General features: G+C 25.6%; 2 protein-coding genes and 1 long non-coding RNA gene across 8 annotated transcripts in view; 2 read left to right on the top strand and 1 right to left on the bottom strand.

Annotated features, from left to right (window-relative positions):
- Positions 1–23,480, top strand: part of LOC128668672 (uncharacterized) — a 31,915-nt gene that overhangs the window by 7,710 nt on the left and 725 nt on the right. For 3 of the 6 annotated variants that reach the window (XR_008404334.1, XR_008404323.1, XR_008404318.1), the window contains exon 7: positions 551–1,658. The exons of 2 other annotated variants lie outside the window; for them this stretch is intronic. This is a non-coding gene — a long non-coding RNA (uncharacterized LOC128668672). Of the gene's footprint in view, positions 1–550; positions 1,659–23,027; positions 23,341–23,480 lie in introns of those variants that run through there. One more of the 6 variants, XR_008404349.1, reaches the window with a different exon arrangement.
- Positions 2,677–7,439, bottom strand: LOC128668638 (uncharacterized). The gene is made up of 5 exons (XM_053742001.1): positions 7,212–7,439; positions 6,332–6,511; positions 5,795–6,178; positions 2,923–2,976; positions 2,677–2,768 (listed from the first exon to the last, which is right to left on the bottom strand). The coding sequence occupies exons 2-5, from the start codon at positions 6,341–6,343 to the stop codon at positions 2,685–2,687; spliced, it is 534 nt and encodes a 177-aa protein (XP_053597976.1). The 5' UTR covers positions 6,344–6,511; positions 7,212–7,439; the 3' UTR covers positions 2,677–2,684.
- On the top strand, positions 14,960–19,717 carry LOC106693630 (uncharacterized). The gene is made up of 5 exons (XM_053742047.1): positions 14,960–15,182; positions 15,883–16,062; positions 16,216–16,599; positions 19,418–19,471; positions 19,626–19,717. Exons 2-5 carry the CDS (start codon positions 16,051–16,053, stop codon positions 19,707–19,709), a joined length of 534 nt encoding a protein of 177 aa, XP_053598022.1. The 5' UTR covers positions 14,960–15,182; positions 15,883–16,050; the 3' UTR covers positions 19,710–19,717.

Below are 23,480 nucleotides of genomic sequence, written 5' to 3'. Positions count from 1 at the left end.
TTAAAAAAAAAATTGTATAACAAAATTTCAATGTACTTGGTGTGCTTACAAAAGAGTAAAAAAAAACATGTTTGATTTTATTAGAAATTAATTTTGCTTGAGTACATGTAGTAACGCACACCAAGTACATTGAAATTTTGTTATACAATTTTTTTTTTAAATTTCATGAAAATGTTTGTTATGATTTTGCATCATACTAGGTACTTGGTATTTTTTCGATTTGACTTTTTTTTTGTAAAAAATAATGTTTTTTTTACTTATAAAAAATTTTAAACCTGTACTTGGCGCGATGTTATACAGAGAATCTGTTTTTGGTAGGATTCAGATTTACTTTTTTGATCGTCAACAAAATTTCGAAAACTTTTAAAATTTAAGTATGCAAAAGATAAAAGTTCAGTGATACTATCGAATGGGCAAGTATTTCGAAATGATAATTTTAATTTACCAATTTTACAATAACCCATTATAGAGCCATTTTGAATCATTTTCCACTTTTTAGTCTTCTTAGAGTTTTTATCTGCTGCATTTTGATGGAATATTTTGATTGCAGGAAATAGATTAACGTACTTTCCTCGTTTAATTGGTTGACATGAGGTACTGTTTGAAATTTTTTTTCGTTTCACTGATGTTTGGTTTTCGTGAATTTTAAATTGAATTGGTTGCTCGTCTAGTACTATTGAAAAACTATTTTCTAGTTTTTGTTTAAATGATATTTTTAAGGATTTTAATGAGTCAGAAAATGAGTTAGGAGTGGAGCTGAATTTCGGTTCAGACAAATTTGAATCATTATTGGATGAAATATTACTTTCTTTCCTTGTACACAAAAAAACGTCTAATGATGAGTCAGAAGAAATTTTAGCAGGTATGTCGGAAGATATTTTGGCAGGTGTATCGGAAGAAATTCTAGCAGTTCCCTTGTGGAAATATTTTTCTTCGAGAACTGAGAATACTTCTTTTAAAACTAAAAATACAACTGTAAAAGTCTTCATTTCTCTTAGAAATTCAGAATACCTATTTTAAAGTCAAAAAAATTCTGTGTTAGTCATTAGAAGTCTAACATTCTGTCAAATTTGGGAGTCTTCTGGAAGAATAATAAAGAGCAATTAAAACTTTTAGCAGAGAAGTGACATGGCATTGAAAAAAAATTTCAGAGTTAGTTAGAGTTTTAAAAACTTCTGGTCAAAAATTGAGATAACAATATAAATTATTTTTCAGATTTATTCGGAGTTTTAAAAACTTCAAGGCCAAAATTAAGATAACAATAAAAACAAATTCTTCTGATTTATTCAGAGTTTTAAAAACTTTAAGGCAAAAATTAAGATAACAATAAAAAAAAATTTTTCAGAGTTATTCATAGTTTTAAAATCTTTTAGGCAAAAATTGAGATAATAATAAAAAAATTTTTTTCAGAGTTTCTCCTAATTTTCAATACTTTAAGGCAACTATTGTAGTAATAATAAAAAAAGTGTTTTTTTTTTTGTTTTTTTGAGACTTCCAACAGAGAATTCACGCCATAAATACAAAAAGTTTTAGAATTATCAATAAAAATTTAAGGAACTAATGACCATCACAATTTCAAATAAAATAAAGTTATAGTTTACCGATAATAATAATTATTATTATTAAAAAAAATTATTATAATGTAAGTAAAATTTATTTCATACTTTCAATTAATCAGGGTAATCATATATTTTACATATAAATAAAAAATACATCGCAGCATTAAAACGAGTGCAAGTAGATATGAATGAATAAATATGTTTTTTCCTTTTATTACTTTAATGAATTATTAAGCTTTACAAAAACAATGTGAAATATAAAAAAAAAAAAAATAAATAAATAATAAATTAATTAAAAAAAAAGACTACTAAATGTTAAATTAATTCAATATTTTAGTTATTTTTATAAAATAGAGAAGAACATAATAAAATAATAATGGTTAACTAGAAAAAAACTTCACAATAAAATAGCATTTTTAAAATATTATTAATTATTATCTAAATTCAATAGATTTTAAATGGAATTGTTAAATATCGTATAGGATTTAAAAATTAAATATAAATGATGACATCAAAATTTATGCGTAGAATATATATAACTATAAGTATACTGCAAACTAAATAATTAACTTATTGTATGAGAATTTTTTTAACGGATTGTATATTTGATATTTTATTTTAATTGTTTTTTTTTTTTGCTCTACTATTATTGTATCAATTTTCTTTTCGCAGCAGTTATTGATCTACCCAAGTAAGTATTCATTTTTTTTAATTCATTATCAATTTTTTCACGACTGTAATTTCTTTATTTTAAAAACTTTTCGTAATGATAAGCTAATAACTCTCTTTTTCGTGGTGTTAAAATACTTCTACCGGGAGCATTCGATTGTTTGCGGACTACGCGAGTTGCTAATATTTCATAACCCCATATAGCATGCGACATGATGGTTACGAATTTTGATGGCAAATCAGCATTCATAGCATCACGATATGTAGCGCTTGAAATTTGTAAATTATCACCAATAATATATTGATCGTTTTGTAAAAAGTTGTCAAAAGGCTGATTATGTTGTTGATATTGTAGTGGCTGTTGTTGTTGTTGTTGTTGTTCTTGTTGTTGTTGTTGTTGTCGTTGATGCTCCTGGTTCATAACATGTGCTAGCCTTGCTTCTTGAAGTTGGAATTTCAACTTTTTAGCTCAGACTCCTGCTTCTTCTTTGTCTCTAATAATTGGTTTATAAGTCCGTTCTTAACATTAATATCTACGTTCTGAAAAAAGAAATAAAAATTTTTTTTCAGTTAAATAACTTAATTCTATTTTTCGTTGTATTAAAAACAGTTTCTCAGATTTGCATATCATTTATTATAGACATTAAATAATGAAATCCATGAAACTTAAATGAGAAAAAAAAATTAAATTTACCACATCATCTAGAACTCGTGGTTGATGAGGAGTCGATGACGTAGACGGTTGAACCTATGAAAACATGATTATTTCAATTATAGTATCAATATTTCCTACTTGAACTCTCAATTGATTGCATTAACAATTAAGAAAGTTACTACAAATAGTTGAAGCTTTTAATGGTTTAAGAAAAATTGAGTGCTATATAATTAATTTTAATTTTTTTTTTTTTTTTTTTTATTTCAGAATATTGAATTTTTTTCCATTCTTTGAATTCTATATTTATGAAAAAATATTTTACTTATAAAAATTAAAATTACTTTTACTCTTTAAGAATTAAAAAAAAAAAAGAATTATTATTATTGTAATATAAGTATTATAGTTAGACATTGATGAAAAACAAAAAAACAAATTTTTTTTCTTATACATATAATTTAAACAAAAATATAAACTATAACAAGTGATGATAATTTATTTCTATTTTTATAACCGATCGAAAGGTCATTTAATCGCCACTTTAAAGTAATATTACTGTTTTCATTTCAAATATTTAGAGAAAATGCCGGTTTTTACGTATTTCTTTCTTAAATTGTAGCTATAGTGACTGATTTTGATATGTTTAAATGAAAATATATTTTTATAAATTGAGGATTAGAATTACGATAATCCTATCATATTTCCTTTACCTAATCTAATTATAAATAAAAATTGAAGTTCTAAAAAAATGTTTACTATCAATAGCGTTTCAGACTTTTTAATATTACACACGAAAAAAAAGTAGTTACACTGCTAATAATTAAAAATTTAATTTGAGAAAATTTAAACTTTTTGTTTACTTTCATTTATGTAAGTTATAAATTTTCATTGTTAATGTATAATTTTGTTGGAAGCATTTTTAAATAATAATCGTTACTATCTTTATCGTTAAATTTTGTTACACTATAAGAATTAACTTATATTTATTGAAAATTTTAAATCTATTATTGCAATTAAAATATGTGTATATATATTAGGCCGATTCACAAAAATCGAAATTTTTTTTTCTTCAAAGACACACATTCAAAAGTTTAAGTTAGATAAAAGAAGACGCCTGTCAAAATTTGAGCCCTTCATATTAATACTAAGTGCTCCCTGATCGCGATTTTCTATTTCTCATTGAAATAACAAAGAAGAAAAAAATTTGGAATTGAGAATTTTATAGGTTGGTAATGGCGTATTATACAAATGAGCCCAGTATACAAAAAGGTCTCCTATAATTTTTCGATTAATTCATCTCTTAAAAAGTTATCTTAGCTTGAAGTCAAATTTATAGGCAATTTCGATATCCTTTTACTTTTTCAGTGAAACTATCAGGTATATCACAAAATGTCGTAGGATCTTGTTTGTAGACAATTTTATTCTCGACTAATTATCTTTGACAAAGATTTTTCATAATCTGCACAACTTTTTAGTTATTTTGATTTTAATGTCAACCTCTTAAAATTGATTGAACAGGGTGGCCACAAAGAAATGATTTCAAAATTCCCTGATATTTCCCGGTTTTCCAGTTGTTTTTCACATTTTTCCCTGATTTAAAAATTTTATTCGTATCATTCAGATATTCAAAGTTTTTATTGTGTTTTCATTTTCAATAAATAAATTTGATAATTGAATCATGCGAGAAACCATAAAAAATGTCAATAAAATAAATTAATATTGCCTACTTTGGATTATTCTATGTTAAAAAAGTGTTAGTTGAAATATTTAATAAGAAATTTTATGATTCAAATAAATTCAAAATACACTGGTTACAAAAATTAAGGGGTACTAAAAAAAAATTTCAAATTTGTTAGTAATTTTCAACAGTATGTAATTCTAAGGAAAATGGTCATACAACAAAAATAAAAAGGCAAACTGTAGCTTCAAACATCTAGTTTCTGATTTGGTCTTTGAATTTTTTTATTATGCACGGTTCCGGAGCAGTAAAAATCAATCATAATTATCGAAAAAAATTAATTCAAGCTCGAAGACAGTTTTTAAGACGAGCAAAAATTTGGTGAATGTCTTTTTTGATAGTTTTCTTTGGATTAATTTGGAACCGCACAAAATAAAAAAAGTTTTAAGACCAGATCAGAAAACTAGACACTTGAAGCTACAATTTGCCGTTTATGTTTTTATCGTACGACCATTTTCCTTCGAGTTACAACCTGTTGTAAATCACTTGAAAATTTAAAATTTTTGTCATAACCCTTAATATTTGTAGCGTGTAATTGATAAATTTTTTTAATTTTGAACTGTCGCAATTTAATTCCCGGATACTTTTCGAAATTCCCTAACATTTCCCTGATAATTCCCGGTTTTCCTGGTTTGTGGCCACCCTGTTGAAATACTATTTTTTTAAAAAGCTTGATTTTTGAGTGTGCCTTCTTAAAATAAAACAAAAATATATTTATATATGTATGTATTTTTTTTCTTCTGGATGTGGGAATAAGATAGTAACGATTGATTTATTTCTACGATTTCTTCATCGACTGCAATTTTTTTTTGTATTTGTGCATAATGATGTTTGATATGCTTTTCTTTTAAATATCCGAGTTTATAATTTTTTTCTTTCTCAAACAAATACCTTTAATTTTTTAGGAAAGAAGAATACGTTTAAGTACGATGTTATTATAATATTCGCATTAAGTTTCCGATTTTTTAATTTAATTTAGTTCATTTTTTTTTTTTTTTTTTTTTTCATTTCAATTTAACGATAAAAATTAGAAAATCTTAATAAAAAAAACGCGTGAAAAAAAAAAAATTGATCGAATAATTAAAAATTTTTTCATAAAAAAATTACATATTTAGCTAAAAATTCCATATCTTTAAATCAATATTGTCAATAATTTTTGAAAAAAAAAGTTTTTACCTTGCTATTATTATTAAGCTCTAAATGAGTTGATGTTTCAGGATCTGTCATTTTTCTATTTCGTACATTCGAATTTTGCGACAATGTTTCTACCCCATCAGCATCGTCTTCGGAATCGCCAATCAATTCAGAATCGTTTATTTTGTCTAACTCTATTTCGTATTCGCTGTTTATTTCTTCATTATCATTCTTCTTTTCCAGGTTATTTAATACAGTTGCTACTCCATCGAGTTGAAACTCTTCTTTTCTTTCTTCGTCTTGTTTATTCTGAGTTATATCATTCACTTGTTGTTTATTGTCATTTAAATTTTTCTTTGAATCTTCGGTCACAGAGTTTGTGACTTCATTTTTATCTTTGCCACACGAATCTGGTCCATTTAGAAGCTTCAAAAAATAGAGATTCAAATTATTAGCAAAAACAAAATAATAACAATAATTATTGTTATTGGTTGTCATTATTATTATTATTATAACAATAATACTATAAATAATTAACGACATGTCTGTCGTACGAGATTTTGTTGAATGAATATTTACCATATCCTTCATTTCATTAGTCTGTTCAAAAGCTTCAATGATTTCGTCGGCTCTCTGTTTTTTCACTTTGCTTTCGTTTTATTTTTGTTTCTAGTATATGAAAACTTTCTGAAGTAAGCTTTAATTTTATTTAATAATAATATAATTAATTAATCCATGTGAGAATACTTCAGTGAAATGCTACGTCAGATAAGAGATTTACAATTTTACAATTAAACAATCAAAAAAATATATTTAACGAATGAATTGAAATAATAGTATAAAAAATGTCCATCTAATTTCATCAAAACTGTATAGTGATACTTGCTACTACCCCCATATCTTCGTAAAAAATAGTTGGAAAAATTTTTTTTTTTTTTAATTACTATAGTGCTAATTGGTTTTTTTTTCTTTTGCTACTGTGTTCTGAGAATATATTGAAAATGTTTTTATTTTATTCAAAAGTTATAATTTTTAAATTAAGAATTCTTCCTATTATGAATGAAATTCTAGCAATTGAAGTAAAAAAAATCACCATCTTTATTATTTAATATAGTTTTTGCTATACATATATTTTTTGAAATTTATTACTTGATCGAGTTTTTGTCGCAGACGTATAAATTAATAAGTCAACTTTACTTGATTTATTTTAAAGATAATTTTTTGATTATAAACAATTGATTCTAAAAAAAAATAACTGATTACCTTTAACTTTCGACTTAACAATTTCGAAGGAAAATTAAAAAATATAAAATTTGAAATTTGATTTTCTGATCTGAAATTACCAACTTTATGTCCAATGTACAATATTAATTTTAGTTAATTATATAAAAAAATTCAACAACAATAACAGAAGTTATACACAGAAATGAAAAATATTGCTTATTTTTTAATTATTTACCTGCGACTTTTAATATCGTGCATTTGATCTCTTTACCATCTCTCTGATAACGATAAATTTTATTTTTTGTTGATTCACGATAATTATGAAAATCGTTAATACGATTAGTTTTGATAATAACTCTTCTGTTGGATTCTAATGGCAGTTCTACCAATGCGTATTCCATATTAAAACTGAATTATTCACTTATTAGCTCGAAACGCTTCACACAACAGCTAACGCGCTACTGACAAACTCGCGTGGTCAACCACGAGGCTTAGAAATAACCACGTTCCCTTTGTCTCGATCGTTTACGTATATGCGTGAAGATGTTCGTCTCTACTGATACACAGTAAACGTAAGTTCTCTCGCTTACTTGTGTATACTATACTAACACCAATAGCTACTGTATCTATATTGAATATATATGCACAGTGGCTTGTACGGAATGTATATATATATATATATTTACACAACGTTGTATATCGTAGTCTTGTCAATTCGTATGACGTATATTCTCTTTTGCACCTTTTTTGTGGCAATACAAAATAATTTTGATATCTGTAATAAATTTTATCTGGTAGTTATAAAAAAATTTCAATGCTTGTTAAATTTTAATTAATTGTTTTCATTATATTCTATTCAATGTCTTGTCTATTTCCAAATAAGTTGGCATTATAAATTATGTTATCGTTTAATAAATGATACACATAATATTTATTTATTCTGGATAATATCAGCTTTGTTCATTTTTGTACTTTAAAGAGCTAAACATTTTTTCTATATGTTTTAATTATTGTGAAAGAAATACAATATAAGAAACGTATAAAAAACGAAAATAATAGAAAAAATACACAGCCCTTCGTTCACGCCACACAATATTCTATCGAGACTTTTTCTGAAATCACCAAATAATTATTTTTGTCTTTATTTTATTTAAAATAACAATTATTATAAGCTTTTATATCTTATTTTAAAATTATAATATTTTTACGAAAAATGTTTTAAGCATGCTTTTTTTAAAATAAATTATTATTATATAAATTATAAAAAACGCATTGAATTAATCTACTGATCTCTAATTGCATTGTATCTTTTTTAAACTTATCTGGTATATGTTTAAAATATGGCAATTATTACTATTTAATGTTTTTTTTTTTTTTTTTTTTTTTTTTTAAATCCCATCTTTTATTATTACATTGTTAAATTCATACGTTCTTTTAAATAAATGATTGTAAATAAATAATTAAAAAACCTAATATTCGGTAATAACAAGCGCATAAAAATTATAAATAATGAAATATGAAGTATTTATTTATTTTAATTACTCTCATGCAACTTTTAATATTTTTTAACTTTCAATATCTTTAATTATTTGATCACAGTACTGACGAAGGCACGTAGTGGATTACGGCATTATGAAACGAATACGCGCCCTTTGTCTATGTATGTGCGTGTACGAGTCGTATGTTCGGTCCAAGCCGACGCTGTTTTGCTTGTCTGTGAATTACGATACTCACAACACTACTGTTTCTATATCTATATATCTATATTGTCAGTATACAAATAAGTATGTAAACAAAACCCTAACTACGTTAATGGGTACGACGGAGTCTTGTCTATTTGTATAGGGTATTTTATTTTTTTCTTACAGCTCACGATGGTCGTAGATATTCGTTCCTATTCTTATCCTTTGATTAATATACATTTTTCCACATTTAAAAATTATTAAATTCAAAGTGTGTAATTAGAGACATAGGCATGTCTTAACGCACGAGGTCAGCTATAAAATTGTTAGCTCAAAACCCCAATTAGTCGATAAAAAATTTTTAAATTTATTAATTTTTAATGAAATACTGAATTTTTTTTTATATCCTTCTGTTGATCTATAAATATATGAGTCATTCCATGTCAAATCTTCCAATAGTTGGAATCGGCCCCGTTCGGTTTGGACGAATTTTGGTCAGGAGTTTTCTATTACCATATAACACAATTCTGTCGAAGGAAAATAATTAGAAAATTTTTGTTCCAAAATTACGTGAAATTCAAAATTTCGCGTTTTTTCTAGTTTTTCAATTTTATTCTTTAAATATCCTGAAAACTATCATAGTTACAATAATGATCCAAAGCTTGTTTTGAAAGGGATACTTAAGGCTATGAAAACAAATATTCAAAAGGAAAATTTAAAAAAATGACAAATTTGTCAAATTTTGAATTCTTGAAATTCGTCAAAAAAGATCGACATTAAATTTTTGGCTCAATTTTGTTTGTATAACACCTTGTACTTATTTTAAAAGATCCTGAAATTTTCAGAACTGTGTTTTTTGTTTTGGCAAAAATATGAATTTTCGAATTTTATTGAATAAATATTTTTTTTTTTTTATTTTAAGTTAAGTCAAGTTAAGAAATCAATCAAGTTTGTAAATTTCAGCAGTAAAAATTTCACTTTTATTGATATTATGTGAAAATAGACCATTACTGACGATTATTTTCTAATTTATTTAATATCTATCAAATATAATTATTATATATCATATTATAATGTGAAAAAGACCATTAGTAACAGTTATATTCTTATTGATTTGATATTTATCAATTAAATAAGAATATAACCGTCACTAACGGTCGTTTTCACATTATTATGTTATTAAAGGAAATTTTCACTGCTGAAATTTACTTTACTTAAAAAAAATTTTACTTAAAAAAACAATGATAAAAAAATTTTTTTTTTTCATAAAATTCAAAAATTCATATTTTTCCAATAACAAAAAAACACAGTTCTAGAAATTTCAGGATCTTTTGAGATAAGTACAAGGTGTTATACAAAAAAATTTGAAAACTGCCTGACCCTTCGGAAACATCATTACTTGTAAATTTTTGAGCATTTCGAGCTCGAAAATTTGCTGAGCCGGAAAAACGTACCTTCACTGAAAAATTATAATTTTTGTCCGACGATATCTTTGGATGGAATGAATCGATTTGAACATTCTTGGTGGCAATCGAAAGGGCTCAACAAGACTTAAAACTAATTATATTTTGACGCGAATCTGGCCACTGATTTATAAGTTATACGCAAAAAACCAAAAAAAAAAAATTTTTTACTTTTATTCTTTATATAACTCGTAAACTACATGACCGATCTACCCCAAAATTTAATCAATTCTAAGTTTTGATGAATCCTCTTAATTGCCACCAAATACGTTCAAATCTGTTAATTCGTTCCAAAGATATCGTCGGACAAAAAAAGTTTGCACACACACACACACACGCGGACCGAAACCTAATGGATTTATCAAAAAATGATTAGAGATTTTTTTTGTAGATCAGTAAATTTGGCATAAAAGGTTTGAGGAAAGATTTTTTGTATTTTGATTTTTTCAGAATGTATTTTTTACCATGTTACTAAATGAAAAACCGAAAATTATCGATAGCCACCTCTAAATATCAATATTAAGAGCTCAAATTTTAACTGTCACCATAATTGAAGATACTCTTTCGATTTTTCATTGTTCATCGACAAAAAAAAATAGTCCCTTAATTTGAATCAGTTCAATATTTATATATATATATATATATATTGAAGGGTCTACAAAAAAGGTTTTTCATCAATTTTCGATAAATATAATTTTTCAAAAATAGAATTAATATTATGACTTCAAACTTTAACAGTATTTTTTTTCTTTATTTCGGACAGTATTTTCCGTGTAATTCCATTTTAATGCCAACCTCAAAAAAAATAGTGTTCTGATCGATTTTAAAAGCTTGGCATTAAAATGGAAATAACTAGAAAACAATGCAGAATTGAAAAAGAAATTATCAAAGATAATTAGTAGGAAATGAAATTGTCTAGAAAAAAGATTCTATGGCATTTCATGATAAATCCGATATTTTCGCCGGAAAAGTAAAAAGCTCTTGGAGTTTACTATAACCTTGACTTTAAGCTGCAATAACTTTTGAAAAGATGAATTTATCAAAAAATGATAAGAGACATTTTTTGTAGAGCGTTAAATTCCCTACAAAAATGTATACTGGGTTTATTTGTCCAATGAGCTATGTCAAGGTAAAAAATTCCAAACTAAAAAAAATTTTGTTTCCCATGTTATTTAAATGGAAAATCGAATTTTTCGATGAGCGAAGCTCCTAATTGACTTAAAATTTCTTTTCACGCGGGAATATTTGTTTTGTTCTATAAATTATTAGTTTTTCAGGTAGAACAGTTAAAAAAATATCGCCTAAGTATAAAGCACCCTAATATATATGTATTAGGCTGATTCAGAAAAATTGACAATTTTTTTTTTTCTAAAATTACACGGAAAATACTGTCCGAAATAAAGAAAAAAAATACTGTTAAAGTTTGAAGTCATAATATTAATTCTATTTTTGAAAAATTATATTTATCGAAAATTGATGAAAAACCTTTTTTGTAGACCCTTCAATATATATATATATATATATAAATATTGAACTGATTCAAATTAAGGGACTATTTTTTTTTGTCGATGAACAATGAAAAATCGAAAGAGTATCTTCAATTATGGTGACAGTTAAAATTTGAGCTCTTAATATTGATATTTAGAGGTGGCTATCGATAATTTTCGGTTTTTCATTTAGTAACATGGTAAAAAATACATTCTGAAAAAATCAAAATACAAAAAATCTTTCCTCAAACCTTTTATGCCAAATTTACTGATCTACAAAAAAAATCTCTAATCATTTTTTGATAAATCCATTAGGTTTCGGTCCGCGTGTGTGTGTGTGTGTGCAAACTTTTTTTGTCCGACGATATCTTTGGAACGAATTAACAGATTTGAACGTATTTGGTGGCAATTAAGAGGATTCATCAAAACTTAGAATTGATTAAATTTTGGGGTAGATCGGTCATGTAGTTTACGAGTTATATAAAGAATAAAAGTAAAAAATTTTTTTTTTTTGGTTTTTTGCGTATAACTTATAAATCAGTGGCCAGATTCGCGTCAAAATATAATTAGTTTTAAGTCTTGTTGAGCCCTTTCGATTGCCACCAAGAATGTTCAAATCGATTCATTCCATCCAAAGATATCGTCGGACAAAAATTATAATTTTTCAGTGAAGGTACGTTTTTCCGGCTCAGCAAATTTTCGAGCTCGAAATGCTCAAAAATTTACAAGTAATGATGTTTCCGAAGGGTCAGGCAGTTTTCAAATTTTTTTGTATAACACCTTGTACTTATCTCAAAAGATCCTGAAATTTCTAGAACTGTGTTTTTTTGTTATTGGAAAAATATGAATTTTTGAATTTTATGAAAAAAAAAAATTTTTTTATCATTGTTTTTTTAAGTAAAATTTTTTTTAAGTAAAGTAAATTTCAGCAGTGAAAATTTCCTTTAATAACATAATAATGTGAAAACGACCGTTAGTGACGGTTATATTCTTATTTAATTGATAAATATCAAATCAATAAGAATATAACTGTTACTAATGGTCTTTTTCACATTATAATATGATATATAATAATTATATTTGATAGATATTAAATAAATTAGAAAATAATCGTCAGTAATGGTCTATTTTCACATAATATCAATAAAAGTGAAATTTTTACTGCTGAAATTTACAAACTTGATTGATTTCTTAACTTGACTTAACTTAAAATAAAAAAAAAAAAATATTTATTCAATAAAATTCGAAAATTCATATTTTTGCCAAAACAAAAAACACAGTTCTGAAAATTTCAGGATCTTTTAAAATAAGTACAAGGTGTTATACAAACAAAATTGAGCCAAAAATTTAATGTCGATCTTTTTTGACGAATTTCAAGAATTCAAAATTTGACAAATTTGTCATTTTTTTAAATTTTCCTTTTGAATATTTGTTTTCATAGCCTTAAGTATCCCTTTCAAAACAAGCTTTGGATCATTATTGTAACTATGATAGTTTTCAGGATATTTAAAGAATAAAATTGAAAAACTAGAAAAAACGCGAAATTTTGAATTTCACGTAATTTTGGAACAAAAATTTTCTAATTATTTTCCTTCGACAGAATTGTGTTATATGGTAATAGAAAACTCCTGACCAAAATTCGTCCAAACCGAACGGGGCCGATTCCAACTATTGGAAGATTTGACATGGAATGACTCATATATTTATAGATCAACAGAAGGATATAAAAAAAAATTCAGTATTTCATTAAAAATTAATAAATTTAAAAATTTTTTATCGACTAATTGGGGTTTTGAGCTAACAATTTTATAGCTGACCTCGTGCGTTAAGACATGCCTATGTCTCTAATTACACACTTTGAATTTAATAATTTTTAAATGTGGAAAAATGTATATTAATCAAAGGATAAGAATAGGAACGAATATCTACGACCATCGTGAGCTGTAAGAAAAAAATAAAATACCCTATACAAATAGACAAGACTCCGTCGTACCCATTAACGTAGTTAGGGTTTTGTTTACATACTTATTTGTATACTGACAATATAGATATATAGATATAGAAACAGTAGTGTTGTGAGTATCGTAATTCACAGACAAGCAAAACAGCGTCGGCTTGGACCGAACATACGACTCGTACACGCACATACATAGACAAAGGGCGCGTATTCGTTTCATAATGCCGTAATCCACTACGTGCCTTCGTCAGTACTGTGATCAAATAATTAAAGATATTGAAAGTTAAAAAATATTAAAAGTTGCATGAGAGTAATTAAAATAAATAAATACTTCATATTTCATTATTTATAATTTTTATGCGCTTGTTATTACCGAATATTAGGTTTTTTAATTATTTATTTACAATCATTTATTTAAAAGAACGTATGAATTTAACAATGTAATAATAAAAGATGGGATTTAAAAAAAAAAAAAAAAAAAAAAAAAAACATTAAATAGTAATAATTGCCATATTTTAAACATATACCAGATAAGTTTAAAAAAGATACAATGCAATTAGAGATCAGTAGATTAATTCAATGCGTTTTTTATAATTTATATAATAATAATTTATTTTAAAAAAAGCATGCTTAAAACATTTTTCGTAAAAATATTATAATTTTAAAATAAGATATAAAAGCTTATAATAATTGTTATTTTAAATAAAATAAAGACAAAAATAATTATTTGGTGATTTCAGAAAAAGTCTCGATAGAATATTGTGTGGCGTGAACGAAGGGCTGTGTATTTTTTCTATTATTTTCGTTTTTTATACGTTTCTTATATTGTATTTCTTTCACAATAATTAAAACATATAGAAAAAATGTTTAGCTCTTTAAAGTACAAAAATGAACAAAGCTGATATTATCCAGAATAAATAAATATTATGTGTATCATTTATTAAACGATAACATAATTTATAATGCCAACTTATTTGGAAATAGACAAGACATTGAATAGAATATAATGAAAACAATTAATTAAAATTTAACAAGCATTGAAATTTTTTTATAACTACCAGATAAAATTTATTACAGATATCAAAATTATTTTGTATTGCCACAAAAAAGGTGCAAAAGAGAATATACGTCATACGAATTGACAAGACTACGATATACAACGTTGTGTAAATATATATATATATATACATTCCGTACAAGCCACTGTGCATATATATTCAATATAGATACAGTAGCTATTGGTGTTAGTATAGTATACACAAGTAAGCGAGAGAACTTACGTTTACTGTGTATCAGTAGAGACGAACATCTTCACGCATATACGTAAACGATCGAGACAAAGGGAACGTGGTTATTTCTAAGCCTCGTGGTTGACCACGCGAGTTTGTCAGTAGCGCGTTAGCTGTTGTGTGAAGCGTTTCGAGCTAATAAGTGAATAATTCAGTTTTAATATGGAATACGCATTGGTAGAACTGCCATTAGAATCCAACAGAAGAGTTATTATCAAAACTAATCGTATTAACGATTTTCATAATTATCGTGAATCAACAAAAAATAAAATTTATCGTTATCAGAGAGATGGTAAAGAGATCAAATGCACGATATTAAAAGTCGCAGGTAAATAATTAAAAAATAAGCAATATTTTTCATTTCTGTGTATAACTTCTGTTATTGTTGTTGAATTTTTTTATATAATTAACTAAAATTAATATTGTACATTGGACATAAAGTTGGTAATTTCAGATCAGAAAATCAAATTTCAAATTTTATATTTTTTAATTTTCCTTCGAAATTGTTAAGTCGAAAGTTAAAGGTAATCAGTTATTTTTTTTTAGAATCAATTGTTTATAATCAAAAAATTATCTTTAAAATAAATCAAGTAAAGTTGACTTATTAATTTATACGTCTGCGACAAAAACTCGATCAAGTAATAAATTTCAAAAAATATATGTATAGCAAAAACTATATTAAATAATAAAGATGGTGATTTTTTTTACTTCAATTGCTAGAATTTCATTCATAATAGGAAGAATTCTTAATTTAAAAATTATAACTTTTGAATAAAATAAAAACATTTTCAATATATTCTCAGAACACAGTAGCAAAAGAAAAAAAAACCAATTAGCACTATAGTAATTAAAAAAAAAAAAAATTTTTCCAACTATTTTTTACGAAGATATGGGGGTAGTAGCAAGTATCACTATACAGTTTTGATGAAATTAGATGGACATTTTTTATACTATTATTTCAATTCATTCGTTAAATATATTTTTTTGATTGTTTAATTGTAAAATTGTAAATCTCTTATCTGACGTAGCATTTCACTGAAGTATTCTCACATGGATTAATTAATTATATTATTATTAAATAAAATTAAAGCTTACTTCAGAAAGTTTTCATATACTAGAAACAAAAATAAAACGAAAGCAAAGTGAAAAAACAGAGAGCCGACGAAATCATTGAAGCTTTTGAACAGACTAATGAAATGAAGGATATGGTAAATATTCATTCAACAAAATCTCGTACGACAGACATGTCGTTAATTATTTATAGTATTATTGTTATAATAATAATAATAATGACAACCAATAACAATAATTATTGTTATTATTTTGTTTTTGCTAATAATTTGAATCTCTATTTTTTGAAGCTTCTAAATGGACCAGATTCGTGTGGCAAAGATAAAAATGAAGTCACAAACTCTGTGACCGAAGATTCAAAGAAAAATTTAAATGACAATAAACAACAAGTGAATGATATAACTCAGAATAAACAAGACGAAGAAAGAAAAGAAGAGTTTCAACTCGATGGAGTAGCAACTGTATTAAATAACCTGGAAAAGAAGAATGATAATGAAGAAATAAACAGCGAATACGAAATAGAGTTAGACAAAATAAACGATTCTGAATTGATTGGCGATTCCGAAGACGATGCTGATGGGGTAGAAACATTGTCGCAAAATTCGAATGTACGAAATAGAAAAATGACAGATCCTGAAACATCAACTCATTTAGAGCTTAATAATAATAGCAAGGTAAAAACTTTTTTTTTCAAAAATTATTGACAATATTGATTTAAAGATATGGAATTTTTAGCTAAATATGTAATTTTTTTATGAAAAAATTTTTAATTATTCGATCAATTTTTTTTTTTTCACGCGTTTTTTTTATTAAGATTTTCTAATTTTTATCGTTAAATTGAAATGAAAAAAAAAAAAAAAAAAAAAATGAACTAAATTAAATTAAAAAATCGGAAACTTAATGCGAATATTATAATAACATCGTACTTAAACGTATTCTTCTTTCCTAAAAAATTAAAGGTATTTGTTTGAGAAAGAAAAAAATTATAAACTCGGATATTTAAAAGAAAAGCATATCAAACATCATTATGCACAAATACAAAAAAAAATTGCAGTCGATGAAGAAATCGTAGAAATAAATCAATCGTTACTATCTTATTCCCACATCCAGAAGAAAAAAAATACATACATATATAAATATATTTTTGTTTTATTTTAAGAAGGCACACTCAAAAATCAAGCTTTTTAAAAAAATAGTATTTCAACAGGGTGGCCACAAACCAGGAAAACCGGGAATTATCAGGGAAATGTTAGGGAATTTCGAAAAGTATCCGGGAATTAAATTGCGACAGTTCAAAATTAAAAAAATTTATCAATTACACGCTACAAATATTAAGGGTTATGACAAAAATTTTAAATTTTCAAGTGATTTACAACAGGTTGTAACTCGAAGGAAAATGGTCGTACGATAAAAACATAAACGGCAAATTGTAGCTTCAAGTGTCTAGTTTTCTGATCTGGTCTTAAAACTTTTTTTATTTTGTGCGGTTCCAAATTAATCCAAAGAAAACTATCAAAAAAGACATTCACCAAATTTTTGCTCGTCTTAAAAACTGTCTTCGAGCTTGAATTAATTTTTTTCGATAATTATGATTGATTTTTACTGCTCCGGAACCGTGCATAATAAAAAAATTCAAAGACCAAATCAGAAACTAGATGTTTGAAGCTACAGTTTGCCTTTTTATTTTTGTTGTATGACCATTTTCCTTAGAATTACATACTGTTGAAAATTACTAACAAATTTGAAATTTTTTTTTAGTACCCCTTAATTTTTGTAACCAGTGTATTTTGAATTTATTTGAATCATAAAATTTCTTATTAAATATTTCAACTAACACTTTTTTAACATAGAATAATCCAAAGTAGGCAATATTAATTTATTTTATTGACATTTTTTATGGTTTCTCGCATGATTCAATTATCAAATTTATTTATTGAAAATGAAAACACAATAAAAACTTTGAATATCTGAATGATACGAATAAAATTTTTAAATCAGGGAAAAATGTGAAAAACAACTGGAAAACCGGGAAATATCAGGGAATTTTGAAATCATTTCTTTGTGGCCACCCTGTTCAATCAATTTTAAGAGGTTGACATTAAAATCAAAATAACTAAAAAGTTGTGCAGATTATGAAAAATCTTTGTCAAAGATAATTAGTCGAGAATAAAATTGTCTACAAACAAGATCCTACGACATTTTGTGATATACCTGATAGTTTCACTGAAAAAGTAAAAGGATATCGAAATTGCCTATAAATTTGACTTCAAGCTAAGATAACTTTTTAAGAGATGAATTAATCGAAAAATTATAGGAGACCTTTTTGTATACTGGGCTCATTTGTATAATACGCCATTACCAACCTATAAAATTCTCAATTCCAAATTTTTTTCTTCTTTGTTATTTCAATGAGAAATAGAAAATCGCGATCAGGGAGCACTTAGTATTAATATGAAGGGCTCAAATTTTGACAGGCGTCTTCTTTTATCTAACTTAAACTTTTGAATGTGTGTCTTTGAAGAAAAAAAAATTTCGATTTTTGTGAATCGGCCTAATATATATACACATATTTTAATTGCAATAATAGATTTAAAATTTTCAATAAATATAAGTTAATTCTTATAGTGTAACAAAATTTAACGATAAAGATAGTAACGATTATTATTTAAAAATGCTTCCAACAAAATTATACATTAACAATGAAAATTTATAACTTACATAAATGAAAGTAAACAAAAAGTTTAAATTTTCTCAAATTAAATTTTTAATTATTAGCAGTGTAACTACTTTTTTTTCGTGTGTAATATTAAAAAGTCTGAAACGCTATTGATAGTAAACATTTTTTTAGAACTTCAATTTTTATTTATAATTAGATTAGGTAAAGGAAATATGATAGGATTATCGTAATTCTAATCCTCAATTTATAAAAATATATTTTCATTTAAACATATCAAAATCAGTCACTATAGCTACAATTTAAGAAAGAAATACGTAAAAACCGGCATTTTCTCTAAATATTTGAAATGAAAACAGTAATATTACTTTAAAGTGGCGATTAAATGACCTTTCGATCGGTTATAAAAATAGAAATAAATTATCATCACTTGTTATAGTTTATATTTTTGTTTAAATTATATGTATAAGAAAAAAAATTTGTTTTTTTGTTTTTCATCAATGTCTAACTATAATACTTATATTACAATAATAATAATTCTTTTTTTTTTTTAATTCTTAAAGAGTAAAAGTAATTTTAATTTTTATAAGTAAAATATTTTTTCATAAATATAGAATTCAAAGAATGGAAAAAAATTCAATATTCTGAAATAAAAAAAAAAAAAAAAAAAATTAAAATTAATTATATAGCACTCAATTTTTCTTAAACCATTAAAAGCTTCAACTATTTGTAGTAACTTTCTTAATTGTTAATGCAATCAATTGAGAGTTCAAGTAGGAAATATTGATACTATAATTGAAATAATCATGTTTTCATAGGTTCAACCGTCTACGTCATCGACTCCTCATCAACCACGAGTTCTAGATGATGTGGTAAATTTAATTTTTTTTTCTCATTTAAGTTTCATGGATTTCATTATTTAATGTCTATAATAAATGATATGCAAATCTGAGAAACTGTTTTTAATACAACGAAAAATAGAATTAAGTTATTTAACTGAAAAAAAATTTTTATTTCTTTTTTCAGAACGTAGATATTAATGTTAAGAACGGACTTATAAACCAATTATTAGAGACAAAGAAGAAGCAGGAGTCTGAGCTAAAAAGTTGAAATTCCAACTTCAAGAAGCAAGGCTAGCACATGTTATGAACCAGGAGCATCAACGACAACAACAACAACAACAAGAACAACAACAACAACAACAACAGCCACTACAATATCAACAACATAATCAGCCTTTTGACAACTTTTTACAAAACGATCAATATATTATTGGTGATAATTTACAAATTTCAAGCGCTACATATCGTGATGCTATGAATGCTGATTTGCCATCAAAATTCGTAACCATCATGTCGCATGCTATATGGGGTTATGAAATATTAGCAACTCGCGTAGTCCGCAAACAATCGAATGCTCCCGGTAGAAGTATTTTAACACCACGAAAAAGAGAGTTATTAGCTTATCATTACGAAAAGTTTTTAAAATAAAGAAATTACAGTCGTGAAAAAATTGATAATGAATTAAAAAAAATGAATACTTACTTGGGTAGATCAATAACTGCTGCGAAAAGAAAATTGATACAATAATAGTAGAGCAAAAAAAAAAAACAATTAAAATAAAATATCAAATATACAATCCGTTAAAAAAATTCTCATACAATAAGTTAATTATTTAGTTTGCAGTATACTTATAGTTATATATATTCTACGCATAAATTTTGATGTCATCATTTATATTTAATTTTTAAATCCTATACGATATTTAACAATTCCATTTAAAATCTATTGAATTTAGATAATAATTAATAATATTTTAAAAATGCTATTTTATTGTGAAGTTTTTTTCTAGTTAACCATTATTATTTTATTATGTTCTTCTCTATTTTATAAAAATAACTAAAATATTGAATTAATTTAACATTTAGTAGTCTTTTTTTTTAATTAATTTATTATTTATTTATTTTTTTTTTTTTTATATTTCACATTGTTTTTGTAAAGCTTAATAATTCATTAAAGTAATAAAAGGAAAAAACATATTTATTCATTCATATCTACTTGCACTCGTTTTAATGCTGCGATGTATTTTTTATTTATATGTAAAATATATGATTACCCTGATTAATTGAAAGTATGAAATAAATTTTACTTACATTATAATAATTTTTTTTAATAATAATAATTATTATTATCGGTAAACTATAACTTTATTTTATTTGAAATTGTGATGGTCATTAGTTCCTTAAATTTTTATTGATAATTCTAAAACTTTTTGTATTTATGGCGTGAATTCTCTGTTGGAAGTCTCAAAAAAACAAAAAAAAAAACACTTTTTTTATTATTACTACAATAGTTGCCTTAAAGTATTGAAAATTAGGAGAAACTCTGAAAAAAATTTTTTTATTATTATCTCAATTTTTGCCTAAAAGATTTTAAAACTATGAATAACTCTGAAAAATTTTTTTTTATTGTTATCTTAATTTTTGCCTTAAAGTTTTTAAAACTCTGAATAAATCAGAAGAATTTGTTTTTATTGTTATCTTAATTTTGGCCTTGAAGTTTTTAAAACTCCGAATAAATCTGAAAAATAATTTATATTGTTATCTCAATTTTTGACCAGAAGTTTTTAAAACTCTAACTAACTCTGAAATTTTTTTTCAATGCCATGTCACTTCTCTGCTAAAAGTTTTAATTGCTCTTTATTATTCTTCCAGAAGACTCCCAAATTTGACAGAATGTTAGACTTCTAATGACTAACACAGAATTTTTTTGACTTTAAAATAGGTATTCTGAATTTCTAAGAGAAATGAAGACTTTTACAGTTGTATTTTTAGTTTTAAAAGAAGTATTCTCAGTTCTCGAAGAAAAATATTTCCACAAGGGTTATGTCGGAAGATATTTTAGCAGGTGTATTGGAAGAAATTCTAGCAAAAGTTGACAGTGATTCTGAATCAGATGTTAAACTTGAAACAATTTTAGTAGAAATAATTTGTTCAAATAACTCAAGTTCATTTAAGGTTTTAGTTTCACTTGCATCATTTTTTATCTTTTTTAACACTGCGTCTATTTCATCTATTCGCTCTGAGCGAAGCCATGGTAGGGGAAATCAAATTGACTGAAGCGTTTGCAGTGGTTACTTTCGGAGTTACGGGAGGCTATGATTACTGAAATTGTAAGCAAGCACACGTGAAAGTATTTATTTTGTTATCATTTAATTATTTATTTTTCATTTTGATTTTTTCCTTAGTATCATATATTGACTTTGATATGAATTTCAAACAACTTAACCTAAATGCTTACTGCAATCTTTTTTATTTTTTATCATTATACTTACTTATTGATGGTCTGTTTAGCTAAAAAACAAAACTGCAATTACTATAAAACTGTCACATATTTTTTACAACTTTTTTTTTTACTCTTATTTATAATATTTATTTATTTTTATGTTTCTTGCTATTGACATACGTATAATAACATACTCTGACAGCCTCCCGTAGTTCATATTTTGTCTGGCGCTGCAGTCACACTCATAGCGAATAGAAATTCCATTGTCAGAAAATTCATCTTCAGCAAGATCCATTTCTATAGTATCGGCAGGTTTGTTTTGATTTCGTCAGTTTTCTTCACAGTTTAGTATACATTCACTAGATAGATTAATTTTTTTACGTACATTAGATAGTTTTTGAATCATTTGCTGCTTTTCATAAGCAGCTCTTGCTTCAATCAGTCTTGTAGAAATTGTTTTAAGACGCGTTTTCATTTGTTTCTCTATTCGCACTCAACTGGATAAACGTTACTATCTCTGTTGCACTTGTACATTAAATAGGAACTTTGTCCAAGCTTTTCTCGTAAACAAATGGAAGTTATCAAAAAATTCAAGTGCACTTCGCTAGTTCGTAGCGTAAAGCATCGGGTCTGTGTCTTTATTTTGCGTTTAGAGCTTTTATTTCAGAGAAAAGCTGGGACAAAATTATCTGAAAACCGTTCTTAAACAATTTTATCAACTTTTCTAATATCCCAACTAAGTGATAAGGATTAAGATCATCAAAATTAATAGAACTATTTGAATGAATATTATTAGGGGTATCTTTGACAAGTTTATCAACGTAATCTGATAAATCAAGATCAACAGATGAATTTGATAGGCCGAAATCATCATTTTTTATTTCTTCATCATGACAAAATAAATGTGTATTACAAAAATTTTGTTTATCACAACTACTACTGTTTTTAAGTTTTTTATAATCAATAGCTGTATCGTCGAATTTAAAAGTTTCTAATTTTGTCAAAATCCATTGTATATCATTCTTACACCCGTACTCATTTTGGCTAATATTTAACAAAGCTTTCATCATTTTTCCAATATCTAGAAGATTTTCCATAGTACTCATTAGACCAATAGCTCTTAAATATAAATCTTTAATTACAGATTTAACAGACGAAAAACATTTGTGCGTTGACACACTGTGAATCAAATGAGCAATGTCAATTCGAACATATACCTGTGTTAAAATTTTGCTTTTCCCGATTAAAAATTTATAACAATTTGACAAATACTGCTTGTACGTCATATTGCAAATGGCTAAACATATACCATTTTGTAAAGCTTCCGACATATCGATTACTATTTCTAGAGGTACTTCGGCTTTCGATGAAATCCATTCATAGAGCCAAAATGCTACAATTTTAGTGTCATGTCGTTCAGATAACATCTGGAAAACTGGAACGATTAAAGAGTTTATGTAAGTCACCATTTGATATAAAAATATAGGGCCATTATGATAATTTTCAGCAGAAGGAATTTTCCGGACCACACTCCCTGTAGCGTCTATTGAAATAATTGGTTTTAGTACTAATAAATCATTATATAGGCCAGTTTTCT

This window comes from Microplitis demolitor, chromosome 1, assembly GCF_026212275.2.
Source record: "Microplitis demolitor isolate Queensland-Clemson2020A chromosome 1, iyMicDemo2.1a, whole genome shotgun sequence".
Classification (NCBI taxonomy): domain Eukaryota; kingdom Metazoa; phylum Arthropoda; class Insecta; order Hymenoptera; family Braconidae; genus Microplitis; species Microplitis demolitor.
This window is presented reverse-complemented; position numbering and strand designations above follow the sequence as displayed.

Coding starts and splice junctions, on each gene's coding strand:
- LOC128668638 (XM_053742001.1), bottom strand. Junction 2,977..5,794: donor AGCTTAATAATAATAGCAAG/GTAAAAACTTTT, acceptor ATGTTTTCATAG/GTTCAACCGTCTACGTCATC. Junction 2,769..2,922: donor CACGAGTTCTAGATGATGTG/GTAAATTTAATT, acceptor TTCTTTTTTCAG/AACGTAGATATTAATGTTAA.
- LOC106693630 (XM_053742047.1), top strand. Junction 16,600..19,417: donor AGCTTAATAATAATAGCAAG/GTAAAAACTTTT, acceptor ATGTTTTCATAG/GTTCAACCGTCTACGTCATC. Junction 19,472..19,625: donor CACGAGTTCTAGATGATGTG/GTAAATTTAATT, acceptor TTCTTTTTTCAG/AACGTAGATATTAATGTTAA.